Below are 25,175 nucleotides of genomic sequence, written 5' to 3'. Positions count from 1 at the left end.
TTCACATCACATCCCATGAATGACATATTAAGTATTAAATATATTAATATATATCCCACAATAAATAAGAGCTCACAAAAGCTCCTGTGCTACCACCAGACAGACAGACACTTACCCGGCATACTCGCACCGACGGCGGCGAGGATTACGCAGATCAAGACCCCGGGTAGAAGGAGGGAGGCCCGGGCTTGCCGTGCGCTCCGACTCGGGGAAAACAACATCATTCACTGCGCTTCTCAAGTCCAGGACAGCAGATAAAAGCTCCAGAGTGTCATCATCTGTGTGGGTCGGATGGACGATTGAGAGATACAAACCGGCCCGAATAGGGATGAAAGCGTAAACTCAAGAAGAGCGTTAAGCCGCTGCCCGTGTGGTACAGAGCTAAAGATAGAGGAGAGAGATTGCGGCAGGAGGGAGGAGGAGAAGGAGGACCTCCGCTTATAAAGACGCTACAGGAGAGATTAGAACAGCTACATACAGCAGCGGGAGGATGAATGAGCTCGTGACGCAATGACGCTGACGTCCGTGCTTCTTCTCTCAGGTGAGGGAACACAATGTTAATAACAAAATAAAAGAGGTTTTCAGTATAAAAATGTTATTTGTAAATGTTAGTTGTCACAGTGGGAACTTGCTATTAACAGCCTTATAATATTTTCAGTAAAATGTAAACAGTTTTGAAGTAAGTTCTGTTTTAAACACACAAAACCACTGCTAGAATAAACAATTTCTTCTAATTGTGTTTTTGAGACCTTCCTCAGCCCAGGACAGGACAATCTTTATGAATCTTTTGTTTCGAATCAGTGATTCGGATCGCGTATCAAACTGCCAAACTGCTGAAATCACGTGACTTTGGCGCTCTGAACAACTGATTCGAGAAAAAAGATTCGTAAAGTTTCGAAGCAGTGTTTTGAAATCGCCTATCACTAGATATTGTTGAAAAGTCGTTATTTTGCTTTTTTGGCGCACAAAAAGGATTCTCATCGCTTTATAATATTAAGGTAGAACCACTGTACTCACACTAACTGTTTTAAATATGTTTTGAGTACCTTTCTGGATCTTGAGAAGTTTGGTGACATTTCATCAAAAATATCTTAATTTGTGTTCCGAAAATGAACGAAGGTCTTACGGGTGTAAAACAACATGAGGGTGAGTAAAAAATGACATTATTTTCATTTTTGGGTGAACTAACCCTTTGAACCTTGTTTAAACTTCCTCATATGACAACAAGTCAAGCCCCGGCCGCTCTGATAGTGTTTTTCTGACTCAGAGTTCAAATTTCTTGCTGCCATTTTAAAATCTTAATATTTAGATTGAGTACAAGTTAAAAATTATTCATGTGCTCTTGTAGTGTTTTGTATTAGTAGATTTCTGGTATTTAAAAAAGAAACAGTACTAGTATACCAGTAGCTATAAATGCGGTTTATTAACAATTCATAAAAATAACATAGATTATAATAACAATAATAACTTGCATACAATATTTGTTTGCACATATAGATTTATATATATTTTTTTTCTTTTGCATATTATTTCTTTTTTGTTTTACACAGTACATTTTTATGGAAACCATGAAATGTGAAATACAGAAGATGGGAAAAAATGGTTTGTCAAACTGTTTCAATAAAACTGAATCTAGAAATACAAGAAAAAAGTACGTAGGCAGATTGTGTGCGAATAATGACAAAATTGCAAAAAAGAAAAAAGATAGAAATGTTCACAAACTGTTCACTGTCTGTTTGTGTAATAGACTCTCTAACATTATAAAATAATTTTTCTTTATTGAAAAATCAACAGTTAAGGTGACATGGAAATTCAGATGTCATGCTTGTGGCACCTGGTGGCCAAAGTCCGTACATGCAAATTGTTAGGGAGCAATCAATTTCTTTCTCATGTGTTGCCTCTTGAGAAACTATATATATATATATATATATATATATATATATATATAATATGAAGGTGAATACAAAAACATTTTAAAGAGTAAAAGAAATGACTTTTTTTTCAGGGAAATAGGCACAAATAGGCAAAATAATTATTTTTTTGGTTTTAATACTTAAATCTTTTCATCTGCACATAGTAATGATCAAAACTGAAGACGGATGCATTATTTTCTGGCTCCCATTCTGGGGAATCCAGGGCTGTTGCAGACAAATAGCTCAATGTCCTTGCCTGAGTACTGACAGAGATAATAAACAGGTATTAAACACTGTAAATATTTTTATCACTATCATAATCAGAGATCCAGAACCTTCAAGACAAAGCTGAAATCAAATGTAACACTGATAGTGAGACTTTTTTGTGTTTTCAGAAGAATATACCTCAGTTTTGAGGGTCCTGTTCAGATTGCTTGGGTTACAGGTACACGGTCTGGATAGTGGAAATTTATCCAGAAGAGGAAGAGTTGCTACAAGCCAAGAGATTTAAAGGGTTAGTTCACCCAAAAATGAAATTTCTGTCATTAATTACTCACCCTCATGTCGTCCCAAACCCGTAAGACCTTCGTTTGTCTTCGGAACACAAATTAAGATATTTTTGATGAAATCCGAGGGTATCTGATTCACACATAGGCAGCAATGACATTGCACCTTTTGAGGTCCAGAAAGGTACTAAAGACATTGTTAAAACCGTCAACGTGACTACAGTGGTTCAACCTTAATATTATGAAACGACGAAAATACTTTTTGTGTGTAAAAACAAAACAAAAATAACGACTTTATTCAACAAATTCGTCTGTCCCCTGTCATCTGTCATCAGTGTTTACATCTAAATAGCGGCTCGGTATTGGCCGGCTCTGGTCACATGAGCAATACTGAGCCACTGAAGCTCTGCAACAAAAAGCTCTGCTCAAAAGGTGCAGTGTCATTGCTGCCTATGTGTGGTTCAGATACCCTCGGATTTCATCAAAAATATCTTAATTTGTGTTCCAAAGACAAAAGGAGGTCTTAAGGTTTGGGACGACATGAGGGTGAGTAATTAATGACAGAAATTTCATTTTTGGGTGAACTAACCCTTTAAGACAATACAGACATGAATTACTAAGGAGGCAATGATAACTATGCTATGATATCTAACAGAGTGAGGTTCAAACCATATGTTATAGTGCTGAGGGAAGATATGTGGCGCTTACCTCTGGATCCTTTCAGTCTTGGTAGAGAAGGCCAGGTAGGGAGCACAGGGGAGGCCTGAGGCTTTTCTACAGGGCTTCCTCTGGTCCGTTTTGGTAGTGTCAACTGCAAAAGCATGATGCCAGAAACAAAATAAGTGCTTTAACACTAGACTAACAGGAATTAAAGACTGTAACTCTCACTGTTTTACACCTAAGGTAGGACCTGAAAGTGTTTTTAGGAATAGATACCTCAGTATTGCCTGGGAAAGATGTTAGCTTTCTGGATGGTGGGAATCTGCCCAAAAAAGGAAGAGCCACTGCAAACCAAAGAGATTCAAGACAAAAAAGTAAAGACTTGCCTAATTGCACCAAGTGCAACTCTTAATTGTAAGGAGGCGTAAAAAAAAGTGTGCAGTTTCCATGAACATGATATCTAACAGTGTTAGGTTAAAACTGAATGTGTTAGTGCTGAGACATATGGAAGGAGAAATGTGGAGCACACTCACCTCTGGATGGATCCAGACTTTGAACAGAAGGCCCAGTGGAGTGCGCAGGGGAAGCCTGAGGCTTTGCGAAAGCGCGCCCTCTGTTGATAGTTTTTAGTAGTGCCAACTGCTAAAGCACAATGATTACTTTATTTTAGTCTTAACAACGATATCAATTTTATCTGCGATTTTAGTAAATCATTTTGAAGTACATCTTTTAGCATAACAGAATAAAAGCCATCCTTAGACAATTAATTAGCCCCGCACAGCTTTAACTATGGCTAGGCTAATGTGACAGAGATTTGAGTCTTTTTCAAACATTTTCTTACCGTTTCCTTCGGATCTTTTTTCTCCGCATTAGGCCTTTTGTAAGCTAAATCAATAAAATAATAATGAAAAAGTTTAAAATGGAACATTTGGTCCTTTTGAAAAAAGGAATAAGAAGAAAAAAACGTACCCGAAACTCCCTTGCAAATCATTCCTCTGAAAGTAAAATTTCAAAAACATTTTGATATATAGAGTTTGTACTGAAGGTGTATCTGTATTTGAGTAGAGAGATGTAGACTATACTACTTTACCTGACGGACTGGTTTGCAAGACTCATCATTCCTCAACGTTTTAACGCTAAAAGTTATACAAGACTTAAGCCTTAACGCTTGAACATTAGATAAAATATTCAGAATATTCAGATAAACTGCAACCATGACAATCTCTGTAAATGAGTTCTGTATGACGCCACAATAATCGAATAGGATACATCAATGAAAAACAAATCTATTCGAAAACACCAGGTAAAACCCTGAGGAAAGAAATAATAATAATACTCTACATAAAATTATTAAAAATGATATTACAGCAATAACGACACACAGTAGGGTCATAACTTGATTTTAATGGCAAGTACTAACATTTCATCAGTCAATACAAAAACAGCTATTAAAAACACACTATAAAAATCTCGTTCTGTCACAGCAACAGAATATATTCATCACTTTGGCCCTCAACAACAAACATCTTCATCTCAAGTATTGTATAGAAAATATTTTAAGAAATAAATATATTCCCATCTGATCTCTATTATGCCCACACAATAAAGTAAATCAATCATAAGCCCTTTGTGAAACAAGAGGTACACAGGTTGACATCCTTTTGAAAACAGCCGTTGTACAAGTTGTACATTGTAATTAAGACATGAAATGGAAAGGTTTTGGGCTGAACCGTTCTCCACATGCTATAAAGTGACAGATTGTATTAAACACTTAACGTTTAATACTCTTATTTTAATTGACTATGAAGTCTGAGCTACAGTATGGCTGTGTGACAAACTTGCATTGCAATGAACACTTAATGCAAAAGTGTTTTTCAATTCAAATATTCTAAGACAAAGTGATATGTAGAAAGCAATAAATCTAGTGTAAGCAGCACCTCCAATGTGATGGTGAAGCTGCAAGTTGGACAGTGGGGGTTGCCAGAAATTGCAAAATTAGGGAGACCAATTGTCATTTCTTTCTCCTTGCACAAAAACATGTAAATATCACTATATAATCTGTGTCCTGGGCCTTTATGACAGAGGCGTTACGACGCATGTTATCTGGTAGAGGAAAGGCCAGCTCTCTCAAAAATCTTCCTTGACCAGTCACTGCATGTAAGCAGGACGAATGCGTCGGCTGCAAATATGCACACACATACAAATTCACACAGATTAAATATTGGCACATGATGAAATGCACACAATCTGTGACATAATGATAAAGGCACTGTACATGCCTTTCACATACACACATGCAAACATGTTCAAGTCATAGTTAATTGATTTCCCTGATTTTTCTGTATTGAACACATGGTAAACTATGTCATACTGGTTCATTCTCCCTCATTTAAAAATCTTCTGCAATAACTACAACACTGTTTTTTGGGGGGTTTGGTCATAGGAGCCCTGTGTTATGGATGTCCTGAAGCCACTTTAATTTTGAGGATGAATTAAAAACACACAGGACTGAGAACCTGTGATCTGCTGTGAAAGAAAAAGACAAAGAAAATCATTCAAATCAAGTCTGATCCACATCAATTGGTGTGAGAGAACATCTTGTACACCTCTTTAATTCCAAAACTGACTGCTTTTCAAATGTAGCCAATTGAGAACAATCTATAGCAACTACCACCATATCAGTGAGATTTGCATGTCGCACCATCTCGCTCTGTGCAGATCAATATAGTTCCAACTATGCAAGATAAGACCATCTTAACAGGGGGAGACTTCTTATCCCCCCCGTGAGGAGATCAGATGGTACAGTCCATGCTTAGAAGAAACATTCACCATAGCACAGCCTGCATTTTCTGATCTGAGGTCAGTGACAGGGAGCAACAGCCCTGCGTTCTGCGAAGGGGACCATGGTCACGGATGATCCCGCTGTCAGGGGCTGTTCTTAGGGTCTTTTTGCGGAAAGGTGCAAGTCTTCTGGTTGTCTCCAGTCAACGACGCGGCCTCAGTGTCCGTCTCCGTGGCGCTCTCGCTTTGCTCCAGCACCAGCTGGATGGTAGTGCTTTCGGTCTCACCCTCAGCAAGCTCTCCTTCCTTAGCAAGACGGAACTTAATATTTAACTTCTCAGGTTTTTCTATAAGGAAATAAAAAAAGAAATCAAAAACTTGAAATTGGAGTCCACATAAAAAAAATTTGTTTGTATTTTTACTCTATAAATTGTACAAGACAAATACTCATGTTCTTTAGCAAATGATTTGTGAATAATGATGGATGAATATAAATGTAAATATATATATACAGGGCCTAAAACTAACATTTTGCCACACCTGCCAATGGCTGGTGACTTAAGAAAATATACCGGCCATAAATATTTTTTACTGGCAACAAAACTATTTTTGCAAAAACAGACAGTTATGACACCAAAATTTTTGTGAAAATTTCAGATCTTCAGTGAAAATTCATACAGATACAGAAAAAAAAAAAAAAAAAAAAATACAACATACAAAAAAGTAATCAAATGTAAAATAACACTGCACAGTCTTCACTGTATAAATTAAACAGAGATTAATCCTTAAAGTTACAAAAGTTATTCAGTCAAGACAAGAGCAGTGAGTGATTTTGACTTTGTCCTTTGTTATTTGATTACCATTAAAAACATAGAAAGCAGCAGGATTATTAGGACGCTGTCACTTTAAGCCCAAATGCGCAGATCCAATATACTGATACACGTTTTATCTTTCTCAACTGTTTACGACCTAACAGACTAGCAAAGATGGGCATTTTTTGACAATTTAGTATGAATTTGCTCAAGAAGATGTTCAACGGAGCTTAATTCAGTATTTGTGCGCTGTCCGGCTTTTCTGGGCGCGAGCTTTGGATGTTTGCACAGAGAAAACTTCCTACACAGCACGCGAGTAATGCGCTTGAATATTTAAATCGGCAAGGCTTAAACTTTCGTGACGATGCAGCACTGGCCCGTTAACGGTGTCCGTTAAGCGAGCATTGTTCATGTTCTCACAACAATGCATTGTTAGAAATAGAATTCATAAATGAAATTCATAAATTGTAATATTATTTCACAATATTTCTGCTTTTTAAAATCTAAATTCAAATAAATAAATTTGTTAGCTTGATTTTATTTATTTATTTATCATTCAGTCTCTTTGTTGCTAATAGTGCAGGCAGTCATTGGTGGCAATTATTTCAGAAGTCAACAAAAAATGAGTAATCCATGTGGAATCCATATTCAGTAGTTTTAGTCTGATCAAATACCTTTTCCCAGTTGTTTCTCTTTGGGGAGCAGGAGGACGTCCACGTTGTGATGTTCTTGCAGAGCGGCAGTGAGTGTAGCTCCCTCTTTGCTGAAGAGGAACACTAGGGGAACTGTGATGTCATCTGTAGGTTCTCCATCTCCAACCATCTGGAACAGTGGCGTCTCAGCACTGCTGCTCCCCTCTCTGTGATCTGTGAGAACATTCAAAAACTAAGGGTCCACATTCTAAGACAGTGCAGAGAAACCATGTGCGGCAAGTATTACACTAGATTTTACCAATGAAGATGACTCCAATGGCTCCTGCTTCCTGCAGGCGCCGAGCTTTAGCAGCAAACATGCAGTCTCCTCTCAGTGCTAGTGCTATGTGTCCCTGCAGCTCTACTGCATTCTCAATGGGACCACACGCCATATAAGGAACACTCTTCACAATACTACCTTTCACCTTTGAGAAAGTCAGAGAGGAGACAATGATTAATTGTGTCAAACGAATGACGTGAGGTCAAGAAGTTTCCATACGGTTGCTCACCCCATGCTCTTGTTTGGTAAGATCCATTCCAAACTTTGCAGGACCAGCCGTAAGGACTGTTCGACCCAAAAATGGAGGGGAAATGAGCTGCACAATCAGTGGCACCACTTCCTCATGCTCAGGGGTTTGGCTCACCTCAGCAACCAGCTTCAACTTGAAAACACCCTTCTGAGAGTCCTATGGAAATCACAGATTGTCCAACAGTTGATCACAATGCTGTTATTGTTAATTAAAACTATTAAAAATCATTTTTAAAATATAAATATTAGATGACAAACAAAATTGTAAATGTTGCCATAGCAAATAACTGAAATAATATACGTTTTATTTCTACACTAAAACAAACTATTCTCACTTAGAAATTGCTAGAAAATTTCAGAAATAATTACAACAAAAAGTAACACATTGAATTAAATGTGAAATTGAGGTATAAAGACTGAAAAAGTATTTTCTTATAAAACATACTCCAATAATTTTACTTCTAAAAAAAACACTTTTACAGTGTACTAAAATTACTAAAACTAAAATTAAAAGGTAAATAAAACTATAAAAACAGATCTTAAAATGTTACAAAAAAAAAAAAAATTAAATGAAAGCTTTTATTTTTATATTTTCAGTTAATTCAAAACATTAATAAATACTACAATAGTATATAAATAATACTAAAATAACTGATTGGTCTATTGAAACGAATAACTCTTGCAGATTCACCTGAAATGCTGAGCCTTGGCTTGCAGAGATCAGCTCAGTGAGAGGCGTAAGAGAGATGCCCATGCTTTTCAGAAACTCGACTGGCTCCAGGCCAGTGTCATGAAGAGGCAGTTCAATCCCCCTGTGTTGAAGAAAAAGAGGAGTTAGGCCCATTTTCTTTTACATGATACTCTACGGTAAACCTGTAGCATATGACGCACCTGACAGGTGAGGCCTGCTGGGCTCTTCCCACACCGGTGAGGTATTTATAGCCGTCTCTGATAGTCTTGGCGAAGGTGGGGTTGTTAGGGAACAGGGTTTGAGCACTGGGGCACGAGTATGAAAACAAATCATCTTCATGAGCTTGAGGTTCCTGAAAGATACACAATGATGTTGTGACATTAGTTACTAACTCTGATGGAAACACATTTACCAAATAAATTCCTTGATGTGCCACAAAAAAAACTTTGCTTCAACAGATCATGTGATTGCATACTTGGCAAATCTCATTGCACACCTGTCACCATCTCAAATGTTGTTTTAGTCATTCTGAAATGCCTGAGCCAAAGTCTGTCATCAAAATAATTTTGTATAATTACCTCTCAGACCTGTCGCACACGATTGCATTCCCAAACATTAGGCATCTGAAGTTCCGAACGCAAGATAAAATGACAGCATTTGTTGCTGCATTTTGTCTGCTCTCTGGGGCACAAATCATTTTATTATGTAGGGGAAAAAAAGTGCCACAGTGGCTTCCTCGGTTGCAACAAATTTCATTTTTATTATTGACATTTTGCGGCAGCTTCCTTATTTTGTTTTCTTGAACACACGGGAAGGAAACGGTGCTTTATTCGCAAATGTTTTATGCAATATTTCAATTTTTTCTGCTAAATTAAATTTGCAACTTGATGGATACATAGCTATTGTATACCAAAGTATAAAATCACATTCACATTGTGGAAATCTTTAAAAAAAAAAAAGTCACTTCATGCATTTTTATTGATTGGATAGCTATCTGAATTGTTAAAATGGCCACATAAATGTGTCTCCGCAAAACAAATATAAATCCGATCTTCAATAACTGCACTATATGCAAATTTAACAGAGTTCAACGAAAGCAACAGATACGTGCTGCATTTGATCTATTGTCAGCTAATTTCAAGATCAAAGACCGCAATAGGAGAGAGAGCGGCATCAGCACTCGTAAAATCATTTAGTCTCACTACTTTTATGTATTGTGTGTTGTGCGTCTGTGACTTGCTTTCAGTTTTATTTGCGGCAGTTTGTACATTGTCATGCTAAAGAGATACACAGCTACTCATCTGTGGCGTGTTGCAGTAGCATTGTCATATCTGGCTATAACATTTCATATAGCCTATAACACGCTCTCACATGTTTATTTTTTAACATTTTAGGAGGAGTAAAATTGTGGTTTCAACAACCAGATGCATTTACCAATCAGACAGTAACCATTTTGTCTATTTAAACAGAGAAAAATCTAAGATAACATCAGTAAATTAAGGAGTGCTGCAAGGATCTGTGTTAGGCCCTCTGTTGTTTTCAATAAATATGCTGCCACTTGGTAATATTATAATAAAACATGGAATTAGTTTCCACTGTTATGCCGATGACACTCAGTTATATATTTCAATACGACCAGATGAAATCTCCAAATTATCCAAGTTGGCAGAGTGTGTTAAAGACATAAATTATTGGATGACCTGTAATTTTCATCTGTTAAATTCAGATAAGACTGAGGTATTACTTATTAGACCAAAAACCTTTACACAGAATCTCTTAGACTACAATTTGCATTTAGAAAGATGGACTGTTACTTTATCCTCTACAGTTAAAGACCTGGGAGTTATATTAGACAGGAACTTGTCTTTCGAAAATCATATTTCACATGTTACAAAAACAGCCTTCTTCCACCTCAGAAACATTGCTAAACTACGGAAACTCACAAAACTCTGGGCTTCTGGTTGTACCTAAGATATCTAAGGCCCTGTACACACGGAGACGAGTTTAGCTGTATATGCAAAAATATTGTATCACATAGGCGTTTCGTCCAGACGGATCCCGCGTTTTCAGAAGGTGAAACCGCTATTTTTTGAAACCGGGTCCCAGAGTGGATAAATCTGAAAACGACGCCCTTTGCGTTTTCGTATGTACATCCAATCCGTATATTTTGTGAAACGATGATGTCATCACCCCACGTGTCGACCCTAGTCAGACACCGCTAACAGCACAAAATGGCGGCAACAACAACAACAACAACAGCGTACTACATGCTTGTGTTGGTGCTGCAGAAGCTACCGAGCCTAAATCTTTATTAAAATAAAGCTTGATTTCGAAGCTTTACTAAAGTTTGTATACAGCGCGCAAGATTAATGCGCATGCTCAAAGTCTTATTCTTTGTTTTTAGTTTATCTCTATTGCAGAATTACAGCGCCACATACTGATCTGGCATGTATACTACATCGTTTTGAGTCGTTTCAGTGGTTTCGTGTGTACGCAGATATTTCTTGAGACGAGGAAAAAAAAAGATCTGATATGGAAAGCTCTGGCTTCGTGTGGATGTAGCCTAAGTCTACTAAAGGAGGGAGAGCATTTTCACATTTGGCTCCTATACCTTGGAATAGTCTTCCTGATAATGGGAATTGAATTGAAATGAATTTACACTTGTCCGGAGGGCATTTACACCTGGTCTTCTCACAATTGAATAGCTATCAGATCAGAGAAAACGCATGAAGTGACCAGGTGTAAATAGACCCTATGAAACAACAAGAGTCCTTATGGGATTTATCGGATCCATAAAAACTCTTGTTCCTATGACTGACCCCCAAATGATGTTCTAGACAGAACATCAATTTGCAGTACCGTTCATGAAAACAGTTGAGCTCTTACCGTGTTGTTGGTATGGCAGGAGGGCTGGGTTGTTGATAGAGATACTGGGAGCAAATGAGCCTCAGTAGTGAAAATATAGTCATCAATGTCTATGGGCAACTGACTCTTTTCTGAGAAGAGCAGGTAGAGATACTTAAACATCTCAGCCAGGAAGAAGGAATCCATCCTTGAAATAAACAAACATACAAATAATTGTACTACTACTGTATCACTACTGATTTACCCTTTAAAATTAATCTAGATAAAGACGACTAATAGGGCTCCCACCTGTCCTCATGCGTTCCTGTCCTCACATCCTGTACGGCAGCGAAACCACATGGGACCCGAGCGTGAGCATTCAGCTTCTCCACTATAGACTGGCCTACTTTCAAGTAGTACGGATCACCTGTGGCCTAGAAATGAGGTGGAAAATGTTATGTACTGTAAAAAAACTGAAGGCAGACAAAATAACTAGTTTGACAAGACAGTACTTAAGCTGTTCACACTGACAGTGAATCAAAATCTGCACTGTTGGTTGCTAGTAGGCATTCTTATTCAACTGTTGTATTCAACTTTCAGCTGGTATACTTACTTTGTAAAGGAAATATGTGCTCTCAGCAAACTCCGGTCTCAGCGGGTGCTGCCCCCAGTGAACTCTGAACTCAGTGGTAAAGGCCTGTTAGACAACAGATCATTTGTAGGGAAATACATAAATAGGATTAGTATTGAAAAATACAATAATATTACGCTGTGATGTCTGTAGATTGAGGATGTTTAGGTTTAAGTGACTTACCTCAGGGAGAAAATTGTGCTGTTTAGTCACTTGGTACAGCATCTCATGTGTCTCTATGGCAGGTTTCAAGTCTCCTCTCAGAACCTGAAAGATATTTTGATATATTTGATTAAAACTTTAAAATTATTTTTTTGTGCTTTTCTCTTTGTAACCCAAATACCAGCCAATGGCCTTGTGTTGAAAACATTTACCGAGCATATATATTACGGACCGATCCTGTAAATTCAACAATATCTCTATTTCCTCAGGGAACATGAAATAAAGAGGATGAAAAAGTAAACCTGTAGTCCAGGGAAGAAGGCGAGCAAGGAATCCATCCAGCTGCGCACATTTACGGTGGGGTTGTGCATGTGCACATTGAGCAGCAGAGGAGGCTGGCTGATGTACTTCATAATGGCACTGTAGTGCTGTCACAATAAACAAAGACAAAGTCACATGTGCAGATAATAGATGTAATTAAACAAGCTCTGTTTGACTAATAGAGGTCTGATTATTTCTGAAGAATAAAGAGTTCTTACTGTGTTGAATCTCTCAAGGTACACCTTGTCCCCGAGAAGAATATAAGCTTTCATCAAGTATTCATAATAAGAGTCGATTCCAGCGCCAACACCGCTATCTGTCATGAGAAACAGAGAAGGTACGGATGTGAAAATCGTCTCTATAAGAGTCATGTGTTCAAGTGGCTGTGTAGGGTGTTTTACTGTGTAAATGAAGTGACAACAACAGAAGTGCCAATGCAAAGCCTTACCCCTGCGAACCCAGTCTCCACTGTGGATGTTGATCACGGTGCCGACAAGGTCACTTCCTCTTTGCCTCTTTTCCCAGAGGACGTCCATAGCTTTTCTAGCATGTTCCTTCATAGATGCAGGTTGAACAACTTCTTAGACACACTTCTCATTGTCTGGGTCTTGATTGGTTATTGGTTAAAAAAAAAAAAAAAACCTGCTGGATGTTTACCTCAAATATTGTGTCCCCAGACAGTCGGCTGAGAGCTGCAAACTCCAAAATCATGGTCCCAGCGCAAGCAGTGCAAGTGTCCGACTCAGTGCCTGTACGAGAAAGGGGGTTGGCGACTCCATAACGCAAGTTTACCTGAAAATGCAACAAAAACGTTTAAAAGAAATTTCAGGTCAGGCTAAAAGACAATACGGAATCATTCTAATGTAGCTTTTGCATATCAATATCAACAAACTGTTTTCAGGAGTTAAAAAAGGCAAAGAGGTGACTAGTGTAATTGGATCCATCACATTCCATTCCAAAATTAAACATTTTTTTTTTTACATTTTGCATAGTGGTTGAACATATTCTCCCCAAATCGTACTTCTGCATTTTTGCATTGGACGGTTAAATCAACAGAGGGGTGGTGCCAAAATTAAATGTGCATTTATTTTGGGTAGTGAAGTTTTTCAATATGGCATCTAACCTTAGTCAGGTTAGATGCCATATTGAATTTAACACGGTTGAAAACAAGGCTGTGAGGGAGAGACATACAGTCTTAAAACAAGTAAAGTCTTGTTAAACAACTGTACAATCCATTGAATGCACTGTATTCTATCCCTCACAGCCTCGTTTTCATTCCTGTCAAAAATTAAATAAGTCACTCTGCTGCCAACAGAAAGAGAGTTGAAATTATTTCAACATCAGTCAACGTTGGTGGAGTTACCCGAGGATAAGGAAGGCCACTGGTGGTGTTAAAGGCAGGCAGGAGGCGGTAACCCAGTTCTTTGGCCATGTGTAGCAGTTCATCTCTGTACCACTGCATCCTCTCTCCACGCTGCTTTAGAACATCTGCCATCACATGCGCACCCAACAAGCCACTGGAAGAACAAGGAGAGGATTCGTCAATAATTCACTTCAAGATGGGAAGTCTATGAGAGCATGAGAATATAGCCTGAAAACCTTATATTATGTATAATTTCCTGATTAACTTTTTATTTGAAAAAAAAATAAATAAATACACAGTGTTATAAATCAGGAAAAAAAAGATAAACATATCCAAAGCTAGGGAACCATCGTGATCCGTACCCCAGCACACGGATATTGGTTTCAAAGACAGAGACAACTATGTCGTTGTCCAGTCTGACATCTCTCACTGTCTTCCTCACAGCCTCCTCAAACTCATCCAGTTTGTTTAACAACTGCTCAAAACACATGAAACAACAGTTTAGAAGCAACCATTAATAAACAGCATTACGTTAATTTTGTTTTATGTCCATCAAATCAGATAAGATTTAACTCACCACAAGGGTATCTAAACTATCTATTAATGTTAGAGAGAACCTGTAAAGAGAGAAAGAGAGGTTATTAAAGTCACCATGTAATCAAAAATTAAAATGGACAACTCTTGTTTTGTTTTTTTATTGATTATTACAGTATTTATCATAAATGATTTATCTGTACACATTAGGGGTGTAACGGTACACTGAACAGTGATGGTTCGGGATGAATACATGTACAGTTACACACCAAGTTCACATCAATATTTAAATCTGTGTGCCCTCGTAATCAGTGACATCTCTTCTTTAATGATGTGTTTACTGCCATGAGCAGGACTACCCATCACTCCCATGAGATCACAGCAATAGCATACCACAACCATCCAATGGACAAAATCGAGACCCGTCCTACATTTTTTCTTTTTCGAGAATATGTTCCAAAAACTACTGCAACTTCTGTTTCTGTTAATATCCCAAGGAATCAACTTAGAACTCTTTATTGAAAACTGATCTGAGACATTTTAGATGTTCCATAAATGTTTATATCAATTTTCGCAACTAAATGAAGTACATATATATAGTTTTCAGTCATATTTTGAGAATCTAAAGTAACATAATTACAAGGTTTATGTGTGGCAAATATGAAATAAAGGTGAATGAAAAATGGACTAAAATAGGTAAATATATCACTTTGACAGAATCATCATAAGCTTGACTCACTTTCCCAGAGAGTCATCGATGTCCCCTCGATTGGGTTCCATCCCTCTCACCCTCCCTCTACAGCTGAGGGGCATCAACTCATCTGCTGGGTAGGCATAGTCCTGACACAGAATAGAAGGAAGAATTACACATAGTATATATCATAACCAATAACAGATGCAATAATTTCCATGACAAACAAATGGAATAGAGGTACACTACAGTTTAGGGCTGTCAAAAGTACCGACTTCGGTATCAAGTACCAAGTTAAAAAAAAAAAAATGATGGTGATGATGATACCAACATTTCCCCCTAGCATTTTGAGCGCTGTTTGGCCATTGTGTTCACGCACTCAACAGATATGTCTGTGATGGGCTACAAAGGTCAACGCTTTAAAAACATGTTGTAAATAGACATCAATGATGCTCTTCACCGAGCGCTTACACAGATACACACAGGAGCGTGTGAAAGCAGGCGTCTATCAGAAAAACCATCTAGGCAATCACAGACATATCTGTTGAGTGCGTGAACACAATGGCCAATTAGAGGTGTTTAAGAATCCACTCAACAGCGCTCAAAATGCTAGGCGAAAATGCTGGTATTGTCACATTTTTTTAAATTTCAGTACTGACTTGGTACCGAAGTCAGTACTTTTGACAACCCTACTGCAGTTAAGATTTATTTAACAACAACAGACAACAATTACTTCTAATGCCAATTATTTAGGTCCAATAAATAAAAAAAAAAAAAAAAAAAAAAAATCGGAACTAATTCTGAATTATAGACAGTGGGATCTGGGGATTTACTCACCATGTAACTGTTATAGGCGTGATCAAACATCTCAAGAATTTGGTCCCTAAAACAAACAAACAAACAAACAAACAAACAAAATTGAGTGAGCGGCAGCCCTCTTTTATATCACAGTGGGGAAAAAAAGCTATAGAAACTCTATTTAACTGCTACGTTAACTGTTGCTAAAGTCACCAAAATTTGCCTTTTAAGATATACCTTCCACATCTACATTAGAAAAAAAAAAAAAATCATATGTTATCTCACTGCTGTTATATGTGATGTGTGTGTGTATATAGATAGATATAGATGCATATATAGGTAAATAGTTTGGGGTCAGTAAGGTTTAAAAAAAAATTATTCAGAAAGGAAGCATTAAACTGATCAAAAGTGACAGTAAAGACATTTATATTGTTACAAAATATTTCTAAACCATCTATTCATCGAAGAATTATGAAAAAAAATTATCATGGTTTCCACAAAAATATTAAGCAGCAACTGTTTTCAACATTAAAAATAAAAAATATTTTTGAGCAGCAAATCAGCATATTAAAATGATTTCTGAAAGATCATGTGACACTTAAGACTGGAGTAATGGTGCTGAAAATTCAGCTTTGCCATCAAGGGAATAAATGACATTTTTTAATATTTTCAGCATGAAAACAGTTCTTTTAAATTTTAATAGTATTTTACAATATTGCTGTTTCTACTGTATTTTTAGCAAATAAATGCAGCCTCGGAGAGCAAAAGAGACTTCTTTCAAAAAGATATTAAAAATTTTACAGACCCAAAACTACATAAAATGTAAATATGTGTGTTTATCTATGGAATATATATGGAACCTAATATGAAATATATAAAACACAATAAACATATCGAGTGTCCTCTGCTGACTGTCCACACCCTGTCTCTGTGAAAAGGTATGATATCTTGGTTAAAGACAGTCCACATCTCAGCGGTTTAAAACATGAATTAGCAGGACAACTGAATCATTACACTGAGAAGCCAAACCCTCAAGAGTCAAGAATCAGTTAAGCTGAGTAACCATTTTGTCAACACCTCTGTGCTTTGTGTCTGAAGCAATGTTCTCCCAGTTCAAACAGAGAACAAGACACAACCACTGAAACAATGAGGTCACGTATGGATTTACAAGAGCAAGAACAAGTAATTGGTGTACTAACATAATTAGTGTCAGACAAAACCAAAATGACATGGAATTAAAGTACAGGTAATGTTTACCATTACATTAAAGCATTACAGTGTGTCATCATCCTTAGGCATTCAGAATTTGAGTATACAGCAATAACAGTGTTTGCCTAATGGGTTTGAATCAGTCAAATATAAAATATACAATCTTAAATGTATACATACCAATAGTACAATCAACATCTTTAGCATTTGACCTACCATCAAAATAACCATGTAAAATCACATCATACCAGTACATACAGTTAAACTCACCTGATTTTGGACTTTTCCTCTGCTGTCATGGCCTGTGCATCTTGACCAGTGACTCCAATTAAGAGGCAGGAGAAGATCATAGCTGCCAGAGCCATGACAAACCCACCACAACTGTGTGTTTCTCTTCTGGTCCAGTTTACCACCATTTTAAGAGGTATTTTCTTGACGATATGCTCTTGTAGCCCCTTTAAATGTATCTAACCCCTCAAGTACAGTAACAACTGCCTGACTCTAGAGGCCTGTCAATCTTTAATCACTTTTTTTTTATCTTGTCCAATGCAGTTCGTTAACATTAGTTGATTTAACATACCTGCTTAAATGATCGCATTTAATAACCGTCAGAATAAAATTTACTCAAGTGAATTACTTTGAATAAAAGCGTCTGACAATTTATTTATTTATAACAAGCAGATTGTCTACCTGTCGAGCTAACGACGGCTAACTAGCAAACTTCCTCATAAATGTATTTCCCAGCACTACTTTTGATCTCGTTAGTCCCTCTTGATATTTCTGGACATATATCCTGTCGAACTGACTGCGTCCAGCTCCTAATAATCTCCATCCCATCTTGATTTAGCCCCTCATTTCGCTGAGTTTGATTTAGCCGACTGATGATCAGCCTCAACGGGGCGCGAGCTGATGATTTCATCACTAAGAGCCACCGGACACAGCATTCTGTAAAGGCGGATATTTATTCATTCCGCAGTGTATTTAAAAACACAATCGATAAATTTGAAGTGATTATAAAGCTTGTCTCGGATTATTTTTTTTTACCTTAAACGGGTTAAAAAATATACCTATGAAATATTTAATACAAAAACACAACCCATTTGTATTGGTAAACCCCGTATTTTACATTGCTTTATACATGTTAAATTGCATTTTAAAAGTAATTTAGAGTGACATGTAATTCTAATCGAGTTATTTGATCATTTCCGCATCGCAAAACAGGCTCGTGAGAGGACTTCAACTCCCAGAATCCTCTGCGGCACACAAATAAACCCTCGTGATGTAACGGCACTCTTTTAGTTTGGGCTCAGTCAGTGCTTCACAGCTGCTGAGTTGTAAGGACAGATAAAAATGTGGCGGATTTGGTTGTTGAGGTGCAGGTGGTAAAGTTGTATCTTTGTCTTAAGGGACGTTTCATCAACGTTTCCGGAACTCGTGTTTAGAGGACCTCACGCGAGCTCATCATGAATGTAAGTTAGACTTATTGCGTCCATTAATATGTATGTAAGTTCATTGAATTTACGCATGAAGATTGTAAGTTATACTTCCAAATAATGTATGGACTTTTTAATTAAAGTTGTTTACGTAATATCGCTTTTATTTAATGCTGCCATTTACATAAAAATACTGGACATTCATTGCATCTGTAAACCAAAACCGTGTTAGTTGGTAAAAAGATGAAGTTATAGCTGTTTACTCTATGGGCATGATTATTTCATTTTAATATACTAAGAGGTGTGTAATATTCCTTCAAAATATGTAAATTACATTTATTCTGTTAGGGACTGACAGCCTCATTCACACATATTGCATATTTTTTCATTAAATAAAAGTGAAAGGTGGCTGGGGCTGTTTTTTTCTTTTTCTTTTTCTATTACTATTATTATTTTAAAGTTCACCAGGCCACAGCATTTCACAAAGCAAATAGTAGCTGTATTCATGCAAGAGCTTTCACAGCTGCTCCGAGATAACACTGGGAAGTTCTTGATAAGGCACAAATGTATCAAAAGCCACTTGTCTCTGTTTGGCTGATGCAAAACTATCAAGAGAACAGAAGATATGCTGTACAGAACACAGAGTGTGTAGAGTACTCAGCGGAATTCTCCAGTGCTTCGAGTGGATTGGACGGAATTCTCAAATTTTGCTTCTGAAGACAGGACAGCAGATTTACTCTTGATTATAGCAGGATGTGGAATGTTGTTGAACTAGAGCGTAACAGGGACCTCCTTGTCTACTTTTGTTTGATATGTACTTCCTGCAGCACACATTTTGTATGTCTTAATGTGTGTCAGTCATGAAGGTGCTGTTTCCCATAATGTGACTGTCACGAGTGTAAAGGGCCAGGCTTCCTCTTATACACTTATGACGATTTTTTAACACCTGCAGAAGTACTGAGAAAAGCCAAGGCTGCAAATTCTGATATCATTCCATTCTGATGCCTATCTAGTTCTAAGATATTGTGTGCTGAAACCGACAGAAGTTGAGTCACTAGGGTAATTTAAGCCAAGCAAGCAAGCAAGTATAAGCTTGATTGCATTGAATTCTTGTGATGTGGATAATGTTAGTAGTTAATCAGATGTTGAGGATTGAACACCACAGACTTGCAGGATTATATCACCTGTTTTGACAAGGTAATGGAAGCGTTATTAACTTGTGTTTATAGACACTTCCCATGGGATGGGTTGAAAGTCAACCCTCATTGGAAACATGTCACTAATTACAAGCCTGCTTATTATGTCTTTTGTGTTCTGCCTTTTACAGATGCACTTTGAGGGATCCAGCAACGTCACGCTGTTGTTTAATTTCTGGGATGTGCGTGGGCCTGCAGGTACATGGGATTTATAAACAAGACTGTACATGATCATACGAAATGCATGCATGTACAGAAAGACAGTTTATATCCCACCAAACCATCTTGCTTTTGTTCTACCAGTTGGATTCAAAAGTTGTTTAACTTGATTTCTTGTACATTTCCATACATTTAAAGAGTAGTTCTCGTATAAATGATACAACTATCATGTAATTTAACTAAGTGTGTTATTTAAGTATTATTTATCTACAATTATAGTATTTAGTAATATTTTTTTTAATTTAAAGTTTTAGTAATTTTATGTGCCTTTGCATTGTCTATTTATTTTTTACTTCTAGTCATTTTAGTACTCTAAATAAAGTTACTTTAACTTAATTCTCTCAATTTTTTAGTTTAATTTAATATATTTTGTTTTAATTTACTTTAATTTTAACCTCATGTCATTTTAAACCTGCTTGATTTTATTTCTTCTGCAATTGCTTTTCAAACTAGAAATAGGTGCAAAAGCACCATGAAATAATCATAAAAGATGTACACATGAGATTTGTTTTATACTATGACACTATACTTTAAATCTCAAAACAAATCAGCATGGATGTGTGTGTGATTTACTTTTGGCACTACAGCCAAATCACAATACAACAGCACACATGCTCATGTGATATTGTTTAATCATCAGGTACTCAATATAAACACTTAATTGTATTTTGAAGATGAGTGAAAATGCGCTTTGACTGGTGGTGTGGGCCAGTCAGTTTACAATTTTGACAGAAAATTCTTTGTTGTAGAAATCCTCCATCTTCATAGACAAGAGCGTGTAGTGTACAGTAAATTCTCAGTAGTTCTGTTTTGTGTATATATGGGATTCCCACAGCATGACTGAATACACAACACATTTCTGATTTGGTTTGTTCTGTATCGGTTACACTCTGTTGGAAGGAGGCAAACAGATAAATTGTAGTCATGATATTATATATCGGGATTGGTACGATTTTTCTTAAGGCAGGGACACACCTAACCGACGCCAAAGAACTAGCACTGATAAATATATAAATATATTGACACAAAAGTGACAGATTTATGTTTTCGGTTTAAAATAAATTCTGTTCTTTTCTATTCATCAAGAAATCCTTAAATAATTGGCATTTATATTTATTTAAACTTTTACCTGAACATTTTACTACCGTTTTTAACCATTAGTGGTGTTATTTTAGCTAAACCTGAACTTTAAATATTTAAACATTTTCATGTAATCATTTTGATCCTCAGCCCCCAATTTCAAAACCCCTGGTTTAACCAGCATTTCACACTTTTGGGCCTGGTTTAACAGACAGGGCTTGGATTAAGCCAGGATTAGTTTAATTATGACATTTAAGTAGCTTTCATAATTGTGCCTTAGAAAAAACATTACAGGTGTGCATCTTGAGAAAAAACAATGGCACTGACATATTTTAAGATATGTCAGTACAAGTTGCTTTCAGTTAAAACAGCTCAAACATGGATTTTAGGGCCAGATTAACTAAACAGGGCAAATTAGTGTGTGAGCGTAATCCTATAACCCCTTGTTTACACTAAACGCGTCTGCGGCGTGTTATGGCTCTGGCAAGGTTTTGTTCCATCCCCTACGCGGTGTCAACTCACACCACAAGCATTTCAGAAGCGAAGCGGCTGAATTTGCGAGACCACGAGATTTGCCTGTCTGATGTTGTTTTCCCTGATTTTTCGTGTTTTTAATGGCTAAATGGTTATATTTTGTCCGGTTTAATTGTGTTTATTGCTATGCCATACTTTATTTTGCTGTAGCCTACAAACAAAGTTAATACACGTAAAAGTTTTTTTTTTTTTTTTTTTTTTTTTTTTACGTTTTTCAACTTCGAATCTCTTGTCGTCAATTTCTGGCCTCCTATTGACGTTAAATATGAGCAGGAGTCTTCACAGGGTGATTATTTTGACTTTATTTTGTATTTGAGCTGCGCGGCTTGGATGCGGCATCCGTCAAAAATAGACTTGGCGGCTATCTTTAGCGAAGCGGCGCAGATGCGTGCAGTGTAAATAAGGGGTAAAAATGCCGATGGTAGTGGAAAGTTCTGTGCGTGATCTACTGACAACGTACGCATTGAAGAACACAGACGCAGCCGGATAATTTCCATAATGATCAAGAGCAGAGCAAATATGCGTCTGGTTTACTTTTTTAGCGTCTGGTAAATAATGGCACAAATACCAGTAAATTGACTAGCGCAAACCTTAGTAAATCACCTTGCATGATTCATTTAAATCAATCATCGCTAATTTTTCACTGCGTGTCTTTAGTATATCCTGACAGCAGTTTTTTTTTAATGCCAAAAGAGGGTTGCGCTGTGCCAAGCTGTTGGTAAATCTGGCCCTTAGTCTGGGACTAGGCTTAAGCCTCGCCTGTGAAACCGGGCATACATTTTAAAAGATCAATGTGAAAAGTCCATAATGTCTCTCTCTGTCTTTGTTTCTCTCTCTACAGGGATGGTCCTGTCGGTCTTTGTAGTTCTACTGCTCACGATGCTCTACGAGCTTCTGAAAGTGTGGAAGATCACTGTGGGAAAACGGAAGCACTCCTCCGTTACACATCCATCCGCTCCAGTGTCATTCTCTCCTGAACAGTCGTGTTTCGCCCCTGTCATGAGGTGTCAAGAGGGAAGCTCTGCTCTGGCCAGCAGCCCCTCCGAGATCTCATTAGCTCCCACAGAGACTACTACGGCCACTGCTGACACCACCGCCTCTCCTAAGAAGAGGTAATGCTCATAACTATAATACACAACTGGGAAAGTGTTTTCCAAGAACTGTTTTGACCAAAATCTGTCAGGTGGAAAGATAAACAATAAGTTGACTGTTTGTACTTTTAGCATGGTAGCTTATTGAATATCTGCCCTCCGACAAATGTCCATGTGTCTCTTTCCGTCTTCAGCTGGCTTCTGCACTGCCTCCAGACCGCCATACACATCCTGCAGGTGACGCTAGGCTACATGCTAATGCTTTGCGTCATGTCCTACAACGTGTGGATCTTCCTGGGGGTCATCATGGGATCCGTCTTGGGCTACTTTTTGGCTTTTCCTCTCCTGAATCATATTTGAGAAGAGATGAAGGAATGGAAAACATTCATTTTAATTCACTAAGGATTCTAGATGAAGAGCAATGGGAAACCAAGGATTGGAAAATGCCAGGATTGTGTGCCCATGATCAGAGTTGTGCATTTTCAACGATAAGACGTGCAAGAAATGTAGATTGAACAAGGATGATTTTCTTTTTTTAAGGTTGGATTTTTAAGATCATGCATGATATCTTATTTAACTTCAGTCTGGTGATAACCAATTGTAAAATTGGTTAAAAATCATATTGTTAAAGTGTTTTAGAGGTTACATTTTAAACCTCATTGGAAACACAATATCTTATGCTAAGAACGGTGTTAAATGCATGTGATTTTTATATTTTACATGGTCGTGACCTTCGGTTCGAACAGTTCCTTTGAGAACGGTGATGTGCCTCTGACTGGTTTTAAACTTTCTACAATTACTGATGTAATTAATAAGCTAATTTTCTGTTACACAAATGAATGTTTAAATTCTGCTCTGTGAGATTTGCTTTAATGTAGCTGGTGGTTTTCTGTTATTTTGGGAAATCACACTAGTTTTAACCCTTGTGATGAGTCTAAATAAACTTCTTACGTGAGTCAAGATCAGGCGTTCTTGTCATGCTGGAAATTACTGCTGAATGGGGAACAAAAGCATTGGTTGAAAAGAGAAATGCAAATCATGTGGTCTCAGTTAATGTTCACCAGCAATACAGGACACTGAAACTGATTGACTGACTAAGAGCAGAAATTGGAGACCTACAATCCTCACCGTAATGATTTAAATGCACTATTAATGTTTCTCCAGTTCTTTTTATTTTTGTCTCCGTTGCTTAATTGTTTTTAAATAAAATTTGTTTTTATTGAACCATGTTTAATTATACAGTAAGTCTAAATTCTTTTTCTATGGTAGTTCCTCAAGGAAAACAGTTTCAGCACACAGTTTTGGATTTTGTTATCCTAAGGCTTTAAAACAAAAGAACACGTTATAATTTATTTTTAGATTGTTTTATGTATAATATAAAATATTTGCAGAATAGAGCATGGACCATTTTAACCCTCTATGGTGGATTGTCAATTCTATATATATCTCTAAGTAATTAGCATTTAAAATAATAAACAAAAAGTTTTATTATCATGTGACATCCACTTCAGCCAATGAAATTAAAATCTATGTGCCATTTGCTTAACATTTTTGGCAACAAGGAAGTGAAGGACACATATTAGGTCACATGCTAAGGCACTATAGTGAGTTTATTTTAGACTAAAAAATACATTTTTCATAATTTTTAATGCATTTTGTAAAATCAATAACTCAAAGCAAAAAAATCTGTGTGTCATGCATAAATGTTCTTTTAGGGGATACATTTGTTCCCGTGTAGCTGCGTTATTGTTCAGTACTGGCAGGCAGTATAATAGATTTTTTGCCTGTTTAGGTTGATGTAAGTTTTATAGAAGACAGAGGAAAAGCTGTACCTTTTCTAGAATGTATTGATAATGACAGAAAATAAGGTCATGGTAAGAAAGGAAGTTAAAGATCAAGGAGGATAGAAGCAGTGAAGGTGATGGCTGAGATGAATAAAAGTCATAGATTGTGAAATCAGGCATTTTTGTACATTATCCTATGCCAGTTTGGAAAATGTGATCCATACTACAACCAGAGGTGAGGAAAGATGCCACTGGCCTCACTATACTGACAAGCAAATGCTCCAAAAATGTGAAATTCATGTGGAAAATGTGGGCTACACTGAAAGAGATTTTCGCTTGTATAACAATAATTGACTTGGAATTCCAAGAAAGAAACCATGTTAAAGATTGTTTTAATGTTTTTTTTCAAACACTAAGACATGGTTTTATTAGTTTCCAGGCAGCAAAATTGCATCTAAATTTGTGTCAAGTTTTTGACTTTCACATGCAAGTTCAAAATGAAATATAGTAGCACGAGATGAAATGGAATGTTAATAAAGTTTAATGTTTTTTGAAACAGTCCTTTTCACTACTTTTCAGATAGTGAAAATTCATTTGTATGTGTGTGAAAATCTATCTATCTATCTATCTATCTATCTATAATAGAAAGTTTAAAAAAAAAAATCAGCATTTATTTGAGAAAAAAATCTTTTGTTACAATG

General features: G+C 36.9%; 3 protein-coding genes across 3 annotated transcripts in view; 1 reads left to right on the top strand and 2 right to left on the bottom strand.

Moving 5' to 3' along the window:
- Positions 1-491, bottom strand: part of LOC127525538 (neural proliferation differentiation and control protein 1-like) — a 29,215-nt gene extending 28,724 nt beyond the window's left edge. Inside the window, exon 1 of the mRNA XM_051918146.1 lies at positions 116-491. Within this exon, the coding sequence (XP_051774106.1) occupies positions 116-224 (109 nt within the window). The 5' untranslated portion in view covers positions 225-491. The remainder of the gene's footprint in view (positions 1-115) is intronic.
- A 3,972-nt stretch (positions 492-4,463) lies between these two features.
- Positions 4,464-18,071, bottom strand: LOC127525534 (ER degradation-enhancing alpha-mannosidase-like protein 3). Its single transcript, XM_051918143.1, has 20 exons — positions 17,408-18,071; positions 15,968-16,013; positions 15,179-15,279; positions 14,483-14,522; positions 14,268-14,380; positions 13,906-14,059; positions 13,200-13,334; positions 12,991-13,096; positions 12,761-12,858; positions 12,524-12,649; positions 12,243-12,326; positions 12,042-12,125; positions 11,738-11,862; positions 11,471-11,636; positions 8,785-8,936; positions 8,585-8,705; positions 7,874-8,050; positions 7,624-7,789; positions 7,347-7,538; positions 4,464-6,207 (listed from the first exon to the last, which is right to left on the bottom strand). The coding sequence occupies exons 1-20, from the start codon at positions 17,551-17,553 to the stop codon at positions 6,005-6,007; spliced, it is 2,535 nt and encodes an 844-aa protein (XP_051774103.1). The 5' UTR covers positions 17,554-18,071; the 3' UTR covers positions 4,464-6,004.
- Positions 18,072-18,404: 333 nt separating this feature from the next.
- On the top strand, positions 18,405-23,650 carry LOC127525539 (probable low affinity copper uptake protein 2). Its single transcript, XM_051918148.1, has 4 exons — positions 18,405-18,606; positions 19,898-19,964; positions 22,441-22,711; positions 22,885-23,650. The coding sequence occupies exons 1-4, from the start codon at positions 18,601-18,603 to the stop codon at positions 23,048-23,050; spliced, it is 510 nt and encodes a 169-aa protein (XP_051774108.1). The 5' UTR covers positions 18,405-18,600; the 3' UTR covers positions 23,051-23,650.
- The last annotated feature ends 1,525 nt before the right edge of the window (positions 23,651-25,175 follow it).

This window comes from Ctenopharyngodon idella, chromosome 13 (assembly GCF_019924925.1).
Source record: "Ctenopharyngodon idella isolate HZGC_01 chromosome 13, HZGC01, whole genome shotgun sequence".
In the NCBI taxonomy this organism is placed as follows: Eukaryota; Metazoa; Chordata; class Actinopteri; order Cypriniformes; family Xenocyprididae; genus Ctenopharyngodon; species Ctenopharyngodon idella.
Note: the sequence above shows the minus strand (reverse complement) of the source record. Positions and strands in the feature narration are given on the sequence as shown.